General features: G+C 38.9%; 1 protein-coding gene across 1 annotated transcript in view; it reads left to right on the top strand.

The window, feature by feature from the left end:
• The window catches only part of HSD17B11 (hydroxysteroid 17-beta dehydrogenase 11), a 47,459-nt gene extending 33,328 nt beyond the window's left edge, over positions 1–14,131 (top strand). The window contains exons 6-7 of the mRNA XM_052642034.1: positions 9,420–9,536; positions 12,941–14,131. Of these exons, the coding sequence (XP_052497994.1) occupies positions 9,420–9,536; positions 12,941–13,031 (208 nt within the window). The 3' untranslated portion in view covers positions 13,032–14,131. The remainder of the gene's footprint in view (positions 1–9,419; positions 9,537–12,940) is intronic.
• The last annotated feature ends 554 nt before the right edge of the window (positions 14,132–14,685 follow it).

The following is a 14,685-nucleotide window of genomic DNA, read 5'->3' as shown; positions in this document are numbered from 1 at the left end:
TTATTGGTTATAATATTTACATATCTAACACACTGCAAAGAAACCGTTTTACTGTAAGGGTTATAATGTAGCATAATCTGAGTTTATTGGAATTAAGTATAATCAGGTGCTCCAAGTAAGTTTTTTGACAGCTAACAGTTATTTTTGTTAAATAAACTTGGTTATTGAGCTTCCTCGGTGGCTCAGTGGTAAGGAATCCACCTGCCAGTGTAGGAGACACGGTCCTGTCTCTGATCTGGGGAGACCACACGCCTCGGAGCGACTAAGCCCGTGCACCACAGCTGTTGAGCCTGTGTGCTAGAGCCCCAGAGCCACAACTACTGAGCCCACAAACCCTAGAGCCTGGGCTCCGCAACAAGAGAAGCCCCTCCAGTGTGAAGTCCAAGCACCGCAACTAGAGAGGAGTCCTTGCTCTCTGCAATTAGAGGAAAAAACCCTCGCAGCAGTGAAGACCCAGCACAGCCAAAACTAAATGTTAGTTATTTAAAAAATAAATACACTTGGATATCAAGAAATCATCTTATTAAAAGCCTTTATTGAAAGCCTACCAAATACAAGGTACCCTGGTGGCTCAGACGGTAAAGAATCCACCTGCAGTGCGGGAGACCTGGGTCCGATCCCTGGGTTGGGAAGATCCCCTGGAGAAGGGAATGGCTACCCACTCCAGTATTTTTGCCTGGAGCATTCCATGGACAGAGGAGACTGGCAGGCTTCAGTCCATGGGGTCACAAAGAATCAGATACGACTGAGCAACTTTCACTTTTCCACCTTTCATTGAGAGCCTACTAAATACCAGGTACCCTACTAGGTCTAGATACCTGACATAAATTACCTCTGATCTTTAAGATGGGAGAACTTGATTTGGATCCACACCATCGGTTGCCTCCCCCAGCTCTAGTCCTTATAACAATCTGCAAGATTGCCCATTTTATGGACAAAGAAACTGAAACTTGGAGAAGTTAAGAAAATTCCCCAAGGTTCCGTAGTCCCAGAATGGCAGACTGGAATACTTGCCTGGGTCCCTGACTCCAAATGCCCCTCTATTCCTAGCTTTCTTTTTTCAACATAATTTTTTATTGAAGTTTTTTCCCAAGAATCATTATTTTTAAAATATATATCAAGTGTTTCATTGGAAATAGCTTCATTGCTTTTAAAGAGTCTATGCTTCCTAATTGATTTCCTTTTTCTGGTACCTGGAAACATACATGCTATTTATATAAGCTACCTTTCTGATAACAGCATGCTGCCGTTAGCTTTCTGTGTTGATATATAAAGAGCTAACTTGTGTGCATGTGCTCAGTCATGTCCGACTCTGCAACCCCAAGATCTATAGCCCGCTGGACTCCTTTGTTTACCGGATTCTCTAGGCAGGAATACTAGAGTGGGTAGCCATGCCCTACTCCAGGGATCGAAGCCCAGTGTCCTGCATTGCAGGCAGAGTCTTTACCATCTGAGCCACCAGGGAAGCCCAAAGAGCTACCTTACTCTTCCTTTTTCTTACCTTACTCTTTCTTTATTTTTAGTTTTGGCCACACTGTGTGGCATGTGGGTTCTTTGTTCCCAGACCAGGAATCCCACCCATACCCCCTACAGTGGAAACTCAGAGTCTTAATGGCTGTCCTGCCACGGAAGTCTCACCTTATTCTTTTTAATGTTAGCCTAATGATCCTTGGATGTAAATTTTCTCTGTTGATGGACATTTAGATCTCAAATCTTTCATTATTGCAATAAATGCATATTTTTGTGTGCATGTATACATGTACATATATATATGTTATGTGTTTATATATTCACATGTATATATATAAGTGTGTCTGTATCTTTGCTTTTTCTCTTTTCCCTTGTTTTTATTTTTTTCTTAATTTAGTTTTAATTGAACGATAATTTAGTGTTGGTTTCTGCTGTACATCAACATGGATCAGCCATGGTTATACATATGGCCTCTCCCCCTTGAGCCTCCCTCCCACCTCCCACCCCATCCCCCCATTCTAGGTTGTCACGGAGGCCTGGTTTGAGTTCCCTGAGTCATATAGCAAATTCCTACTATCTGTCTTACATATGTTAGTGTATATGTTTTCATGCTACGTTCTCCATTCATCACAGTGTCTCCTTCTTATCCCCTCCCCAGTGTCCATAAGTCTGTTCTCTATGTTTGCATCTCCGTTGCTGCCCTGCAGATAGGTTCATCAGTACTATTAATATATGATATTTGTTTTTCTCTTTCTGACTTACTTCATTCTGTATAATAGGCCCTAGGTTTATCCACCACGTTAGCACTGATTCAAATGCATTCCTTTTTATGGCTGAGTAATATTCCATGTGCATAGGTACTACAGCTTCTTTATCCATTCATCTACTGATGGATATCTAGGATGCTTCCCTGTCCTAGCTATTGTAAATAATGCTGCAGTGAACATTCAACCATCTTATTATAATTATTTTTTTGAAACAAATTATTGGGTCAAAATGTAGGAACTTACTTTTGATTGATTTATTAGATTACCCTTCTAAAGGATTGTTTTAATTTATCCTCCCCTGGCAGGGTATAAAGTGTCCATTCCTCTCACCTTTGCCAACTTTGAACATTCAGTTCAGTTCAGTCACTCAGTCATGTCTGACTCTTTGCAACCCCATAAACCGCAGCATGCCAGGCCTGCCTGTCCATCACCAACTCCCAGAGTTCACCCAAACTCATGCCCATTGAGTCGGTGATGCCATCCAACCATCTCTGTTGTCCCCTTCTCCTCTCGCCCTCAATCTTTCCCAGCATCAGGGTCTTTTCCAATGAGTCAGCTCTTCACATGAGGTGGCCAAAGTATTGGAGTTTCAGCTTCAACATCAGTCCTTCCAATGAACACCCAGGACCGATTTCATTTAGGATGGACTGGTTGGATCTCCTTGCAGTCCAAGGGACTCTCAAGAGTCTTCTCCAGAAAAGGGAACCCTCGTACACTGTTGGTGGGAATGCAAACTAGTACAGCCACTATGGAAAACAGTGTGGAGATTCCTTAAAAAGTTGCAAATAGAGCTGCCTTATGACCCAGCAATCCCACTGCTGGGCATACACACCGAGGAAACCAGAATTGAAAGAGACACATGTACCCCAATGTTCATCGCAGCACTGTTTATAATAGCCAGGACGTGGAAACAACCTAGATGTCCATCAGCAGATGAATGGATAAGAAAGCTGTGGTACATATACACAATGGAGTATTACTCAGCCATTAAAATGAATACATTTGAATCAGTTCTAATGAGGTGGATGAAACTGGAGCCGATTATACAGAGTGAAGTAAGCCAGAAAGAAAAACACCAATACAGTATACTGACACATATATATGGAATTTAGAAAGATGGTAATGATGACCCTGTATGCGAGACAGCAAAAGAGACACTGATGTATAGAACGGACTTTTGGACTCTGAGGGAGAGGGCGAGGGTGGGATGATTTGGGAGAATGGCATTGAAACATATATACTATCATGTAAGAAATGAAGTGCCAGTCTAAGTTCAATGCAGGATACAGGATGCTTGTGGCTGGTGCATGGGGATGATCCAGAGATATGATACGGGGTGGGAGGTGGGAGGGGGATTCAGGATTGGGAGCTTGTATACACCTATGGTGGATTCATGTCAATGTATGGCAAAACCAATACAGTATTGTAAAGTAAAATAAAGTTAAAAAAAAAAAGAGTCTTCTCCAACACAACAGTTCAAAAGTATCAATTCTTCTGCACCCAGCTTTCTTTATAGTCCAACTCTCACATCCATACATGACTACTGGAAAAACCATAGCCTTGACTAGATGGACCTTTGTTGGCAAAGTAATGGCCTCTGCTTTTTAATATGCTGTCTAGAAAAGACCCTGATGCTAGGAAAGATTGAGAGCAGGAGGAGAAGGGGACGACAGAAGATGAGATGGTTGGATGGCATCACTGACTCAATGGACATGGGTTTGGATGGACTCCGGGAGCTGGTGATGGACAAGGAGGCCTGGCATGCTGCAGTTCTTGGGGTTGCAGAGTTGGACACGACTGAGTGACTGAACTGAACTGAACTGAGCTAGGTTCGTCATAATTTTTCTTCCAAGTAGTAAATGTCTTTTAATTTCATGGCTGCAAGTCACCATCTGCAGTGATTTTGGAGCCCCCCAAAATTAAGTCAGCCACTGTTTCTGTTGTTTCCCCATCCATTTGCCATAGAGAGATGGGACCAGATGCCATGATCTTCATTTTCTGAATGTTGAGCTTTAAGCCAACTTTTTCACTTTCCTCTTTCACTTTCATCAAGAGGCTCTGTAGTTCTTCTTCACTTTCTGCCATAAGGGTGGTGTCATCTGCTTATCTGAGGTTATTGATATTTCTCCCGGCCATCTTGATTCCACCTTGTACTTTATCCAGACCAGTGTTTCTCATGATGTACTCTGCATATAAGTTAAATAAGCAGGGTGACAATATACAGCCTTGGCATACTCCTTTGCCTATTTGGAACCAGACTGTTGTTCCATGTCCAGTTCTAACTGTTGCTTCCTGACCTACATATAGGTTTCTCAAGAGGCAGGTCAGGTGGTCTGGTATTCCCATCTCTTTTAGAATTTTCCACAGTTTACTGTGATCCATACTGTCAAAAGCTTTGGCATAGTCAATAAAGCAGAAATAGATGTTTTTCTGGAACTCTCTTGCTTTTTCAATGATCCAGCACTCTTAATCTTGGCCATTATGATAGGAAAAAACAGTGCTTCTATGTGATAGTATATTTTTGCTTATTAGAAAGGCTCACAGTCATCTTTTCATGTTTAATAACTCCTATTATCTTCTCTGTTTCACTCTGGTTATACAGATCAGACTGCCTTGTACAAGTGCTTAGAAAAATAAGGTTGAGGAAGTTCCCTTATGTTCCTGGGTTGTTGAGTAATTTTTTTTCATGAAAGAGTGTTAGATTTTGTTAAATGCTTTTTCTATGCATATTGAGATGATCATGTGGGCTTATCCTTCATTCTATTAATATGGCATATTACATTATCTTATTGCTATATTTGATTTGATGGTATTTTGTTGAATATATTTGCATCTGTATTCAGAAGAGATATTGGTAATAGTTTTCCAGTGATATCTTTCTCTGGCTTTAGTAACAGGGTTATTGTGGCCTCATAGCATGAGCTGAGAAGAGTTCTCTCCTCTTCTGTCTTTGGAAAGACAATGAGAAGGACTGATGTTAATTCTTTAAACTCCAGTGGAGTTCATCACGAAGCCCTCTAATGCTGGTCTTTGCTGGGAGTTTTTTGATTATTTTTGTTAAATGTTTTGTTAAAGATGTTTTGTTAATGCACTACTCATGTTTTCTATTCCTTCTTGTGTTCATTTTGGTGCTTTGTGTGTTCCTGGGAATTTGTACATTTAATCAAACTTATCTAATCTTTGACATATAATTATTCATCATATTTTCATAGTCCCTTTTATTTCTCTAAGATTAGTAGTAGTGAACTCAGTAATGAACTCAGATTTATTCTTGATTTCAATGGTTTCTCTAATCTCTTTTTTTCTTGGTTAGTAAAAAGTTTGTCAGTCTTGTTGATCTTTTCAAAGAGCCAGCTTTCGGTTTTATTGACTCTATTGTTATCTGTTCTCTCATTTGTGTCTGCTTTAATCTTTATTATTTCCTTTATTTTGCTTGCTTTAGAGTCAGTTCTTTTCTCTAGATTCTTCAATTGGGAAGTTAGGTTATTGATTTGAGATTATTATTTTTTTAATTTTTGGCTGCACCTCATGGCTTGTGAGATCATAGTTCCTTGACGAGGGATAGAACCCAGGCCTCTGGCAGTAGAAGCACTTGAGTCCCAACCACTGGATCACCAGGGAAGTCCTTTCTTGATGATCTTCTGTCTAGTTGTTCAATCCATTGTTGAAAGTAGGATTAATGTCTCCAGCTCTTATTTTTAAACTGTCCATATCTCTTTTCAATTATGTCACTTTTTGCTTCATATATTTTGGGGCATTATTATTAGGTATATGAATACTTTTAAATTAAATGCATTTGCCTTAAATTTGTTTTTCTTTTCCATTAATGATATAAACAATGCCACATAATCTGGATTCATTTGTCAAGAATAATTGGATGCTCTGATACATTGTTTTAAAATGTCTACTCTCCTATGTGTAATATACATAACAAAATTTATTTTCTCTAAAAATTTGGCTTTTGTGGGTTCCACAGAAAGATTAGGCTTCCCAGGTGGCACTAGTGGTAAAGAACCTGCCTGCCAATGCAGGAGACGAAAGAGACATGGGTTCGATCCCTGGGTTGGGAAGAGCCCCTGGAGGAGGGCATGGCAACCCATTCCAGTATTCTTGCCTGGAGAATCCCATGGCCAGAGAAACCTGGCAGGCTACAGTCCATACAGTTGGAAAGAGTCAGACACAACTGAAACGACTTAGCACGCGCAGAAAAATAATTAGTTTTTCATTGGCTAGTACCATAAAAAAGTTGTTATATAAGAAGGTGACAAGTAACATTTGTATAGTATAACTCTATAAGTATTTATATGTACATTTTCCATTTAACCGTCATATTACCCGTGGAGTGCAGAAGACAACTTATATTCCTTTGGTGACACCATGCTGGTAACTTGCAATTGGCTATGTTGGGAGTGTTCATATCACAGAATCTGAAAATGCTACAAAACGGATAACTCTGTCCCTTGGAGAGTCAGTTGGCACCACTGCATTATCTCCTTTTTTCCAATTAAGTACAAAACCAAAAAATTTTGAAGAGTAGAGATGTCATCCCCCAAATTACTCAGCTACCTAAGTGGTGAAATTAGATAACCACTCAGGTAGTTCTACCTGAAAATACTTTCTCCCTGAGTATTCTTAAGATCCCACATGCATTCGTCTTCTCCATCCCAACAGATAGGCCTGAAGTGTTTTTGAATAGTTTCAACAAAATCCATTATCTATATTTATTTAATAGGATTCGCAACTCTTGTTAACATTAGACTATCGAGGAAAAAGTATTTCCATATACTGACATTTTAATGACTTAGATTTGATTTTGCCAAGGAACTGAATTTTTTCTGGAAGGCTTTTCTGACAGTCTTTTTATCATGCTATTAGGCAGTCTTTAAATTCAGTGAAAATTCTTCTGGCAGAGGCTAAGACTTTAGGTAAGGAGATCAAGTAACTAAGAGGTTCAGTGATGTCCAACATCACTGGATTGGTAGGTTAGCAAGGCCACAGTGTGAATGAAGACATGTGCTGTCCTGTTTACACAGGTGTTTGTGGGATTTGATGGAGGCTTGGGGATACGGAAGCCTGGTAGCAATATGCTTGAATTTCCCTCTGAACACTTTTCAAGGCATAAACATCCTTCAGTTTCTAGAATCACGCTGCTTGGCACTGTTTACCTGCTAATCCCACAGGCTAAAGGACTGCTTAGCCTTCTTTAAGTTCTCATTGCTTTTCATTGGTGCCTCTATTGGGCCAAAATCCATCACTTTCATTATTACATTTCCTCTGCATTTCATATGTAATATTGTTGCACCAGGGTTCTGGGGTAAACCCAGGATTCTAATAAATGACCTATTCTGAGAATGAACTTCCTGGTGGCTCAGTGGTAAAGAATCCACCTGCCAGTGCAGGAGACGCGAGTTCCATTCCTGGGTTGAGAAGGTCCCCTGGAGAAGGAAATGGCAACCCACTCCAGTATTCTTGCTGGGAAATCCCAGGGACAGAGGAGCCTGGCAGGCTACAGTCCATCGGATCACAAGAGTCCGGACACGACTGAGCAACCAAACGACAACACAATGCTGAGAATGAGAGATTATACCACGTGTGATTTAAGTTCTGTTTTCCTTCATGTATCCAATGATCATGCTCACTTACTTATTTATTTTTTTTGGCTGTGCTGGGTCTTAATTGCTGCATGAGGGCTTCTCTTGTTGCAGAGCACTGGCCCTAGAGCTCAGCAGTCTGATTGTGGTATGCTGGCTGGGTTGCTCAGAGACATTTGAAATCTTAACTCCCCTACTAGGGATTGAACTCATGTCCTCTGCAGTGGAAGATGGATTCTTAACCACTGGACCGTCAGGGAAGTCCCCTCATGTTCACTTTTAAGTACATGCTACACTTTCCAGCTGTCCCAGTCTTACTTTACTGCATCTTCTTCTTTCTGAATGAACTATTCTGTATTTGTTCCTAAAGAATCTCATTCAATTTGTTTAATTTTGTCCCACTTAACCAGTCACACACATTTAAAATCTGCCCTCCAAAATGTTAGTCACCCAGTTTGATGACATTTGCCAATTTAGTGAGTAAATTTGATTATGCATCTTTTTTTTTCTAAGTCATTAATAAGATGTTAAAAATCCAGGACCAACTCTGGTGCAACTCCAGCCTAAGTGCACTTATTTCAACACCCAGATAACAAAGGTCACTTTTTAGGGACTACATGCTACTCAGTAGTACATATGCCAGAATGCTTACACAGTAAAGATGTAACATGAGCTAAGTAACAAAGCTGAAAATTAAAACAAGACTTAATAAAGATTCCATATGGAGATCAAGGACTTAGAGCTGGGCATAGTCCTATGTTTTAATTTTTCTGATTCTTCAGAAATGGTTCACTAAACTGTCTTAATAGAATAATACAACATATTATGGAATCTGACTTCTTTCTTAAGACTTCTAGAGATTTAAAAATGAAATTTATCAGTCCTACCTAATCTAGTTAAGTTAATTTGAGTCCTAGTTATTCCTATAGTTCTTATTTGAAAAATAAGGGCTCTAGTATCTCCTCTTTGTAGAGTTGTTGGAAAACTTTAGTGAGATGATCTGGGTAGAACGTTTAACATAGTATGCAGCACATGATAAGCACTGTCTTGCTGTTTGCTGAACCCAGGGTAGGCAAGGTGTGAGTTAGGAAGCTGGAAGAAGATGCGAGGAGCCTTAGGAACTACAGACATGCTTTATTCGCTGATGGCTGATGTAGCCGCAAGGGCTGTTCAGGTGGTGCTTATATAGATATACAGAACAACGGTGGCATGTGGCCAAGTGAGTACATCGTGATGTGTGTGTGCGGTGCTATAAGTAATCTCAGCTGTTCCGTAGCCATGCAGAGTCATTGTTTACAGGATGTGGGGCATGAGCAAGAGGACAGGGATGGGGGCGGCAGGAGGCAAAAGAGACTAACCATTGCCATCTTGGCTAATTGCTCTTCCCTTATAAGCACTAAATAAGTGGTTTTATTTTGTTATTATTATTGCTAAAATAGATACCATTTTTGAGCACCTGTGTTGGGCTGGATGCTAACTATAAATCAGTTGTATAATGGTTTGTATGGTAACTTAACATACTCGTTTAGCACCAAACCAAAGCTGAAGCCTCAGTGAAATGTTTTGGTTCTGAAGACTACTTCTGTTTCAGTTTGGGACCCACCCTGGAACCTGAGGAAGTGGTAAACAAGCTGATAGATGGGATCCTAACTGAGCAGAAAATGATCTTTGTTCCATCTTCTCTCAACTTTTTAACATTGATGGAAAAGTAAGTGACAGTGATGTTTGTCCCCATGATAAATTTTTCTATTACATGTTTTAACTCAGATTTAAAGCCAGGCATTTGATAAAGCACATGGATTAAGTTAATAAAAATAATAGTTAAGCTTAAGGAAGCCATCCATTTTTAAAACCACATTTGTTAATCATTCAAGCAAGAGTGGAATGGGCTTCCCTGATAGCTCAGTTGGTAAAGAATCCACCTGCAATGCAGGAGACCCCGGTTGGATTCCTGGGTCAGGAAGATCCACTGAGAAGGGATAGGCTACCCACTCCCGTGTTCTTAGGCTTCCCTTGTGGCTCAGCTGGTAAAGAATCCACTTGTAATGTGGGAGACCTGGGTTCAGTCCCTGGGTTGGGAAGATCCCCTGGAGAAGGGAAAGGCTACCCACTCCAGTCTTCTGGCCTGGAGAATTCCACGGACTGCACAGTCCATGGAGTCACAAAGAGTCGGACACGACTGAGCAACTTTGACTTTCAGGATTGGAATAGCAATAGTTAACTGCAATAGCAATTAGGCAACTAATTTCTATTAAGTTTTTAAAAAATATTTTTTTTAAGAAAGAAGTTTGTATATTTCTGGAAGTCCTATCATAAATGAATGCATATGAAGGAGGGTAATTTTTAAGCATTATTACATAATGGAATTATGTGACATTGATATTCGAGGAGATCATAGTCAAGTTTTAGACATTCATTTTAAGTATACAACAGATACGCCAGTCTATGTCTGACGCAGGATACAGCATGCTTGGGGCTGGTGCATGGGGATGACCCACAGAGATGTTATGAGGAGGGAGGTGGGAGGGGGGTTCATGTTTGGGAACACATGTAAGAATTAAAGATTTTAAAATTAAAAAAATAAAAAACTATTAAAAAATAATAAAATAAAAAAAAATATACAACAGATAATCACTGAGCTCTTACTTTGTGCAAAGTTATACTGAAGCATATTGCTAAATAATCTTTTATACTAAAAGAATTGCTAAATTATCTTTTATAATTTTAGAGACCCTTGAGACTTGCTACTTCAAATCTGGCCCGTGGACCAGCAGCCTAGGCATCACCTGGGAGTTTGTTTGCAATACAGAATCTTCTGATTCCCCAAATCAGAATTTGCATTTTAGTAAGACCCATAGGTGATCTGTATGCATATTCAAATATGAGAAGCATTTCTTTGGAGCGGTAGCTTTCAACTTTGGTGCCATTGCAATTCACCTGGGACTTTTAAAAAAAATGCCAACACCTGATATCTGCTCCCAAGATTCTGATCTAAATGGTCTGTAGTGTGGCCTGGTCTTTGAGAGATACAGCCTTCCAGCGATTCCAATGTACATCCAAGATTGGAAACTGCTGGTTTAAAGAATGTCTCATAACATATTACCCCGTTACTTTTCTGGGAAGGCTGTGTGCCGATGAGGCTGCTTAAGGGGAAACAGAAGAGATGACTTAGGTCAGAGGGGGAAAAAAGCCACTTGCTGCTTGTCCCTAGAGTCAGGCTTCCATGACATAGATCACTTGGGAAGTCAGTTTGAAAAATAGATACCTGGATCTTACCTCTAGAGATTTTAAGATAAGATGTTTGAGTTGGGATCCAGAAATCTCTTATTTCAACAGGCAGTTGTTGCAGGCATTCGGTTCAAAGATCATACACTGAGAGTTACTGACATAGAGTCCAAAAAAAAAAAAAACCCAAGAGATCAAAAGCACAAGTGGCTTGCATCAAGCTTTTTAAGCCCCTTCTGCTAGGAACTATGGTTAAAACTACCTTAAAGTTTAGGTAGTAAAGCTCCAGGGTCTTCTTGGTAAATAAATGAGTTAAAACCTGTGAAGTGTTTCACATTACACTTGTATTATGTAAGTGCTCAGTGATCAGTCCTTTAGAATGTAACTCTCTGAGAGAAGGAATTTGCCTGGTTTTCATCACTGTATCCTCACACTTTGAAGAGTTAATGGACACATTTGTTGTTGTTGTTTAACCACTAAGTCGTGTCTGACTCTTTTGAGACCCCATGGACTATAGCCCTCCAGGCTCCTCTGTCCATGGAATTTCCCAGGCAATAATACTGGAGTGAGTTGCCGTTTCCTACTCCAAGGATCTTCCCAACCCAGAGATCGATGTCGAGTCTCCTGTGTCTCCTGCATTGGCAGACGGATTTTTGACCACTGAGCCACCAGAATTAGCTAGACAGGTTGTCACATAGGAGGCACCAAAATGTCTGTTTGTTGATTAAATAAATAAAGATTACCTAGACCATTAGCACAGAGATTCACAGTTTGTGTTCTAGAGTTAGAAGAAGCTGTGTTTTTATAACTTGCTCGCTGCATGAACATGGATGAGTTATCTAACTGTTTTGAAGCTCAGTTTCTTCATCTGTCATACAGAGACAAGACTTTGCAGGACTGTGAGGAATAAACAGAATAATGCATTTAAAATATCTAGTATACGATAAAAATACATTTTTATATATTGATGCTACTATCATTGTAATTATCACTACTATTAATATTGCCCTGATTTTCCTCTGACTGTGAATGTTTGGTGCTCAATTTTCAAACCTTATTTTAATTCCATCTAAGCAGATGTCTGTATATAGTTACACTGACTTATTCTGTTTAGTTTCTCTCAGACTCATTGGAATGTGACAAGTTCCTCACTATTCTTAAGTGTAGGGTAGGGAGAAAAAAATTAAACCTACTATGTGTCCATCACTGTTTAAAGCATTTTATATATTTTTAAATTTATTTATTTTTAATTGAAGGATAATTGCTTGACAGTATTGTGTTGGTTTCTGCCATACACCAACATGAGCCAGCATTTTATGTTAACATGTATTCTTCACAAGAACGCTGTGGCATAGGTGCTAATCCCTTCATTTACATGGAAGGAATTTCAGCTCTTCTGTTAAATAACTTGTTCAGTACTATGTTCAAAACCAAGTATATTGCCTGCATTTTCTTTTAGCAATTCTGCTTCTTTGGTATCTTAATGGAACATTTTAATAGTTTCTGAATTACAAAGTATAAAATTAGTTCCTATTCTTACTTCCTTTTCAATGTCAGTTTTCTTTTTTTAAGAGCCTTTAGCATCTGAACTATTCAGTTCTATACACCTTGTCTTTTAGGTATTTTTAAAAATATTCAAGTATATTTATTTTGAAGGCTAAATCTTTCAAGTCACTTTTACCGTAAAGAAGCCTAAACCTCTTCTCTTTTCCTTTTCAAAAGGAATTGGATTTCTTTGGAAAGAACACATAATAGTGACTCAGAGTTAATGTTCTTAATCTTATTTAACATGGACATGAAATATGATAAATATAAGTATTCTTAAAGATATTTTACAAATGTACTTAATATTAATTTCCTAATTATTTTTATGTATCTTTCTTCTAGGGTCCTTCCTGAGCGTTTCAAGGCAATTTTAAAACGAAAGATTGATATTAGGTTTGATGCAGTTATTGGATATAAAATGAAAGGAAAATGAGTGCTTAAGTTTCTTAAAAACTGATTTACCAGGTTTAGGTTGATTTCATCTAATTTTAGTCAGAATTTTAATGTTTTTAAAAGTATCTGCTTTTCCTAATTAACTTTTTTTCCTTCAGTATCACCTTTTGAGGCTCTGTCAGGTCCTAATTTCATATAATACAGAGAAATATATTAGGAACTGATTTTGTGGGGAAATGGAGAAAAAGAGAAACAGTTTTGTATTAATTTCTAAGATTTTGTGACTCATTGAAAGCTTTGCAAGGTATGTAATGTGAATATTTAAGATACATTTTTATTTTCATCCAACTTTTATATAATTCACATTCCTTTTTCTATTCTACATAAGAAACAGAAATTTCAAGCTTGCTAAATGTAATGAAGGACTGTACCTAGTGGCATTTCATAGTGTCACGTGAGTGTATGTTCCTCGGCTCTTTGTCTCATCACAACAAAGATTTGGCACGACGGACATTAAAGCCCTCGGCACGTCACAGCTCTCGGGTCTTGGACAAACCGTGTTATAGCTCTTAGGCAAATCAGTGTTACAGCTCTATTTTATTTGAAAGATAGCAGGAGAATCCATCCTCGAAGCGTGAGGGCATGTCAACTCAAAGATTTGAAGGGAAGAGAGTGGAGGAGCGCGTGGGAGAGGGGGAGAGAGAGAGAAAGAGCACACACATGCAGGAGAGGAAGAGAGAGAGAGAGAGAGAGAGCGCGCTTTGGCTCCTCCTTTTATGTTTTTCCCTCCACCTGGGCCTGCCGTATGCAAAGTGGGCTTAGCCAGGAGTCCTGTTTGTTCTACCTGAAGTCTTCACTCTGGTCCTCGGACCTTCCTTTGACCTTCCTTGTTTTTTTAGCCACCACCATTTTGGACTCCTTTTCCCTGTTCTACCACCTAACAATAGTGAATTTCATGTGATGTAAGAAATACTGCCCAAACATTTCATCCTACACCTTACTACTCTGTTTTCTGAGAAATACCTCATATTCCCATGTCAAACATTTCAGCACAGGGAAAATGGAGATAAATATGTGTTGCAAGTATAAAAGCATCATTGGGATTTGAGACAAAGAATTGGGAAAATGTACCCATAAGTGGCAGCAATAATAAATGAATTGAACTCAGCTTTTGGTGTTTCTGTCTTTTTATTTTGAGCAGAATACAGCTTAACCTTCAAATGAAAGGAAAATGGATTATGTAATCACCGTTTTTTATTTATTTTTTTCTCTTTTTAGTATCTGGAAATTTGTTCAAGGAAAGTTGGAGTGGGTTGCCATTTCCTTCACTAACACACACATACTATAGGTTCTATTACATATAAGGAAATTTCAACTGAGGTATCATTTCTACAATAAATTTCTCCCTCGTTCTCATCAACTAACTTCTTTGATACAAAGAATCAAAACACAATTACTGTTGAACTATATTCTGTGTTTAACTTATATAAATACATACCTGAATAAAAAATGCCTGCTTTCCAAAAACATCGTTATATTTGAATATTGTAACTTAGGGTCCTCTCCATACTTCAGCTATACTACAATATCTATCAATCGGCAGAGTTTATATATTTAATGAGATCCCATCATGTTAACAGAGAAAGACACTAGAAGGTGGAGAGTCTTCTAACTCATTTTGAAATAGATTGTCT

This window comes from Budorcas taxicolor, chromosome 6 (assembly GCF_023091745.1).
Source record: "Budorcas taxicolor isolate Tak-1 chromosome 6, Takin1.1, whole genome shotgun sequence".
Classification (NCBI taxonomy): Eukaryota; Metazoa; Chordata; class Mammalia; order Artiodactyla; family Bovidae; genus Budorcas; species Budorcas taxicolor.
The sequence above is the reverse complement of the archived record's forward strand: the minus strand, read 5'-3'. Positions and strand labels throughout refer to the sequence as shown.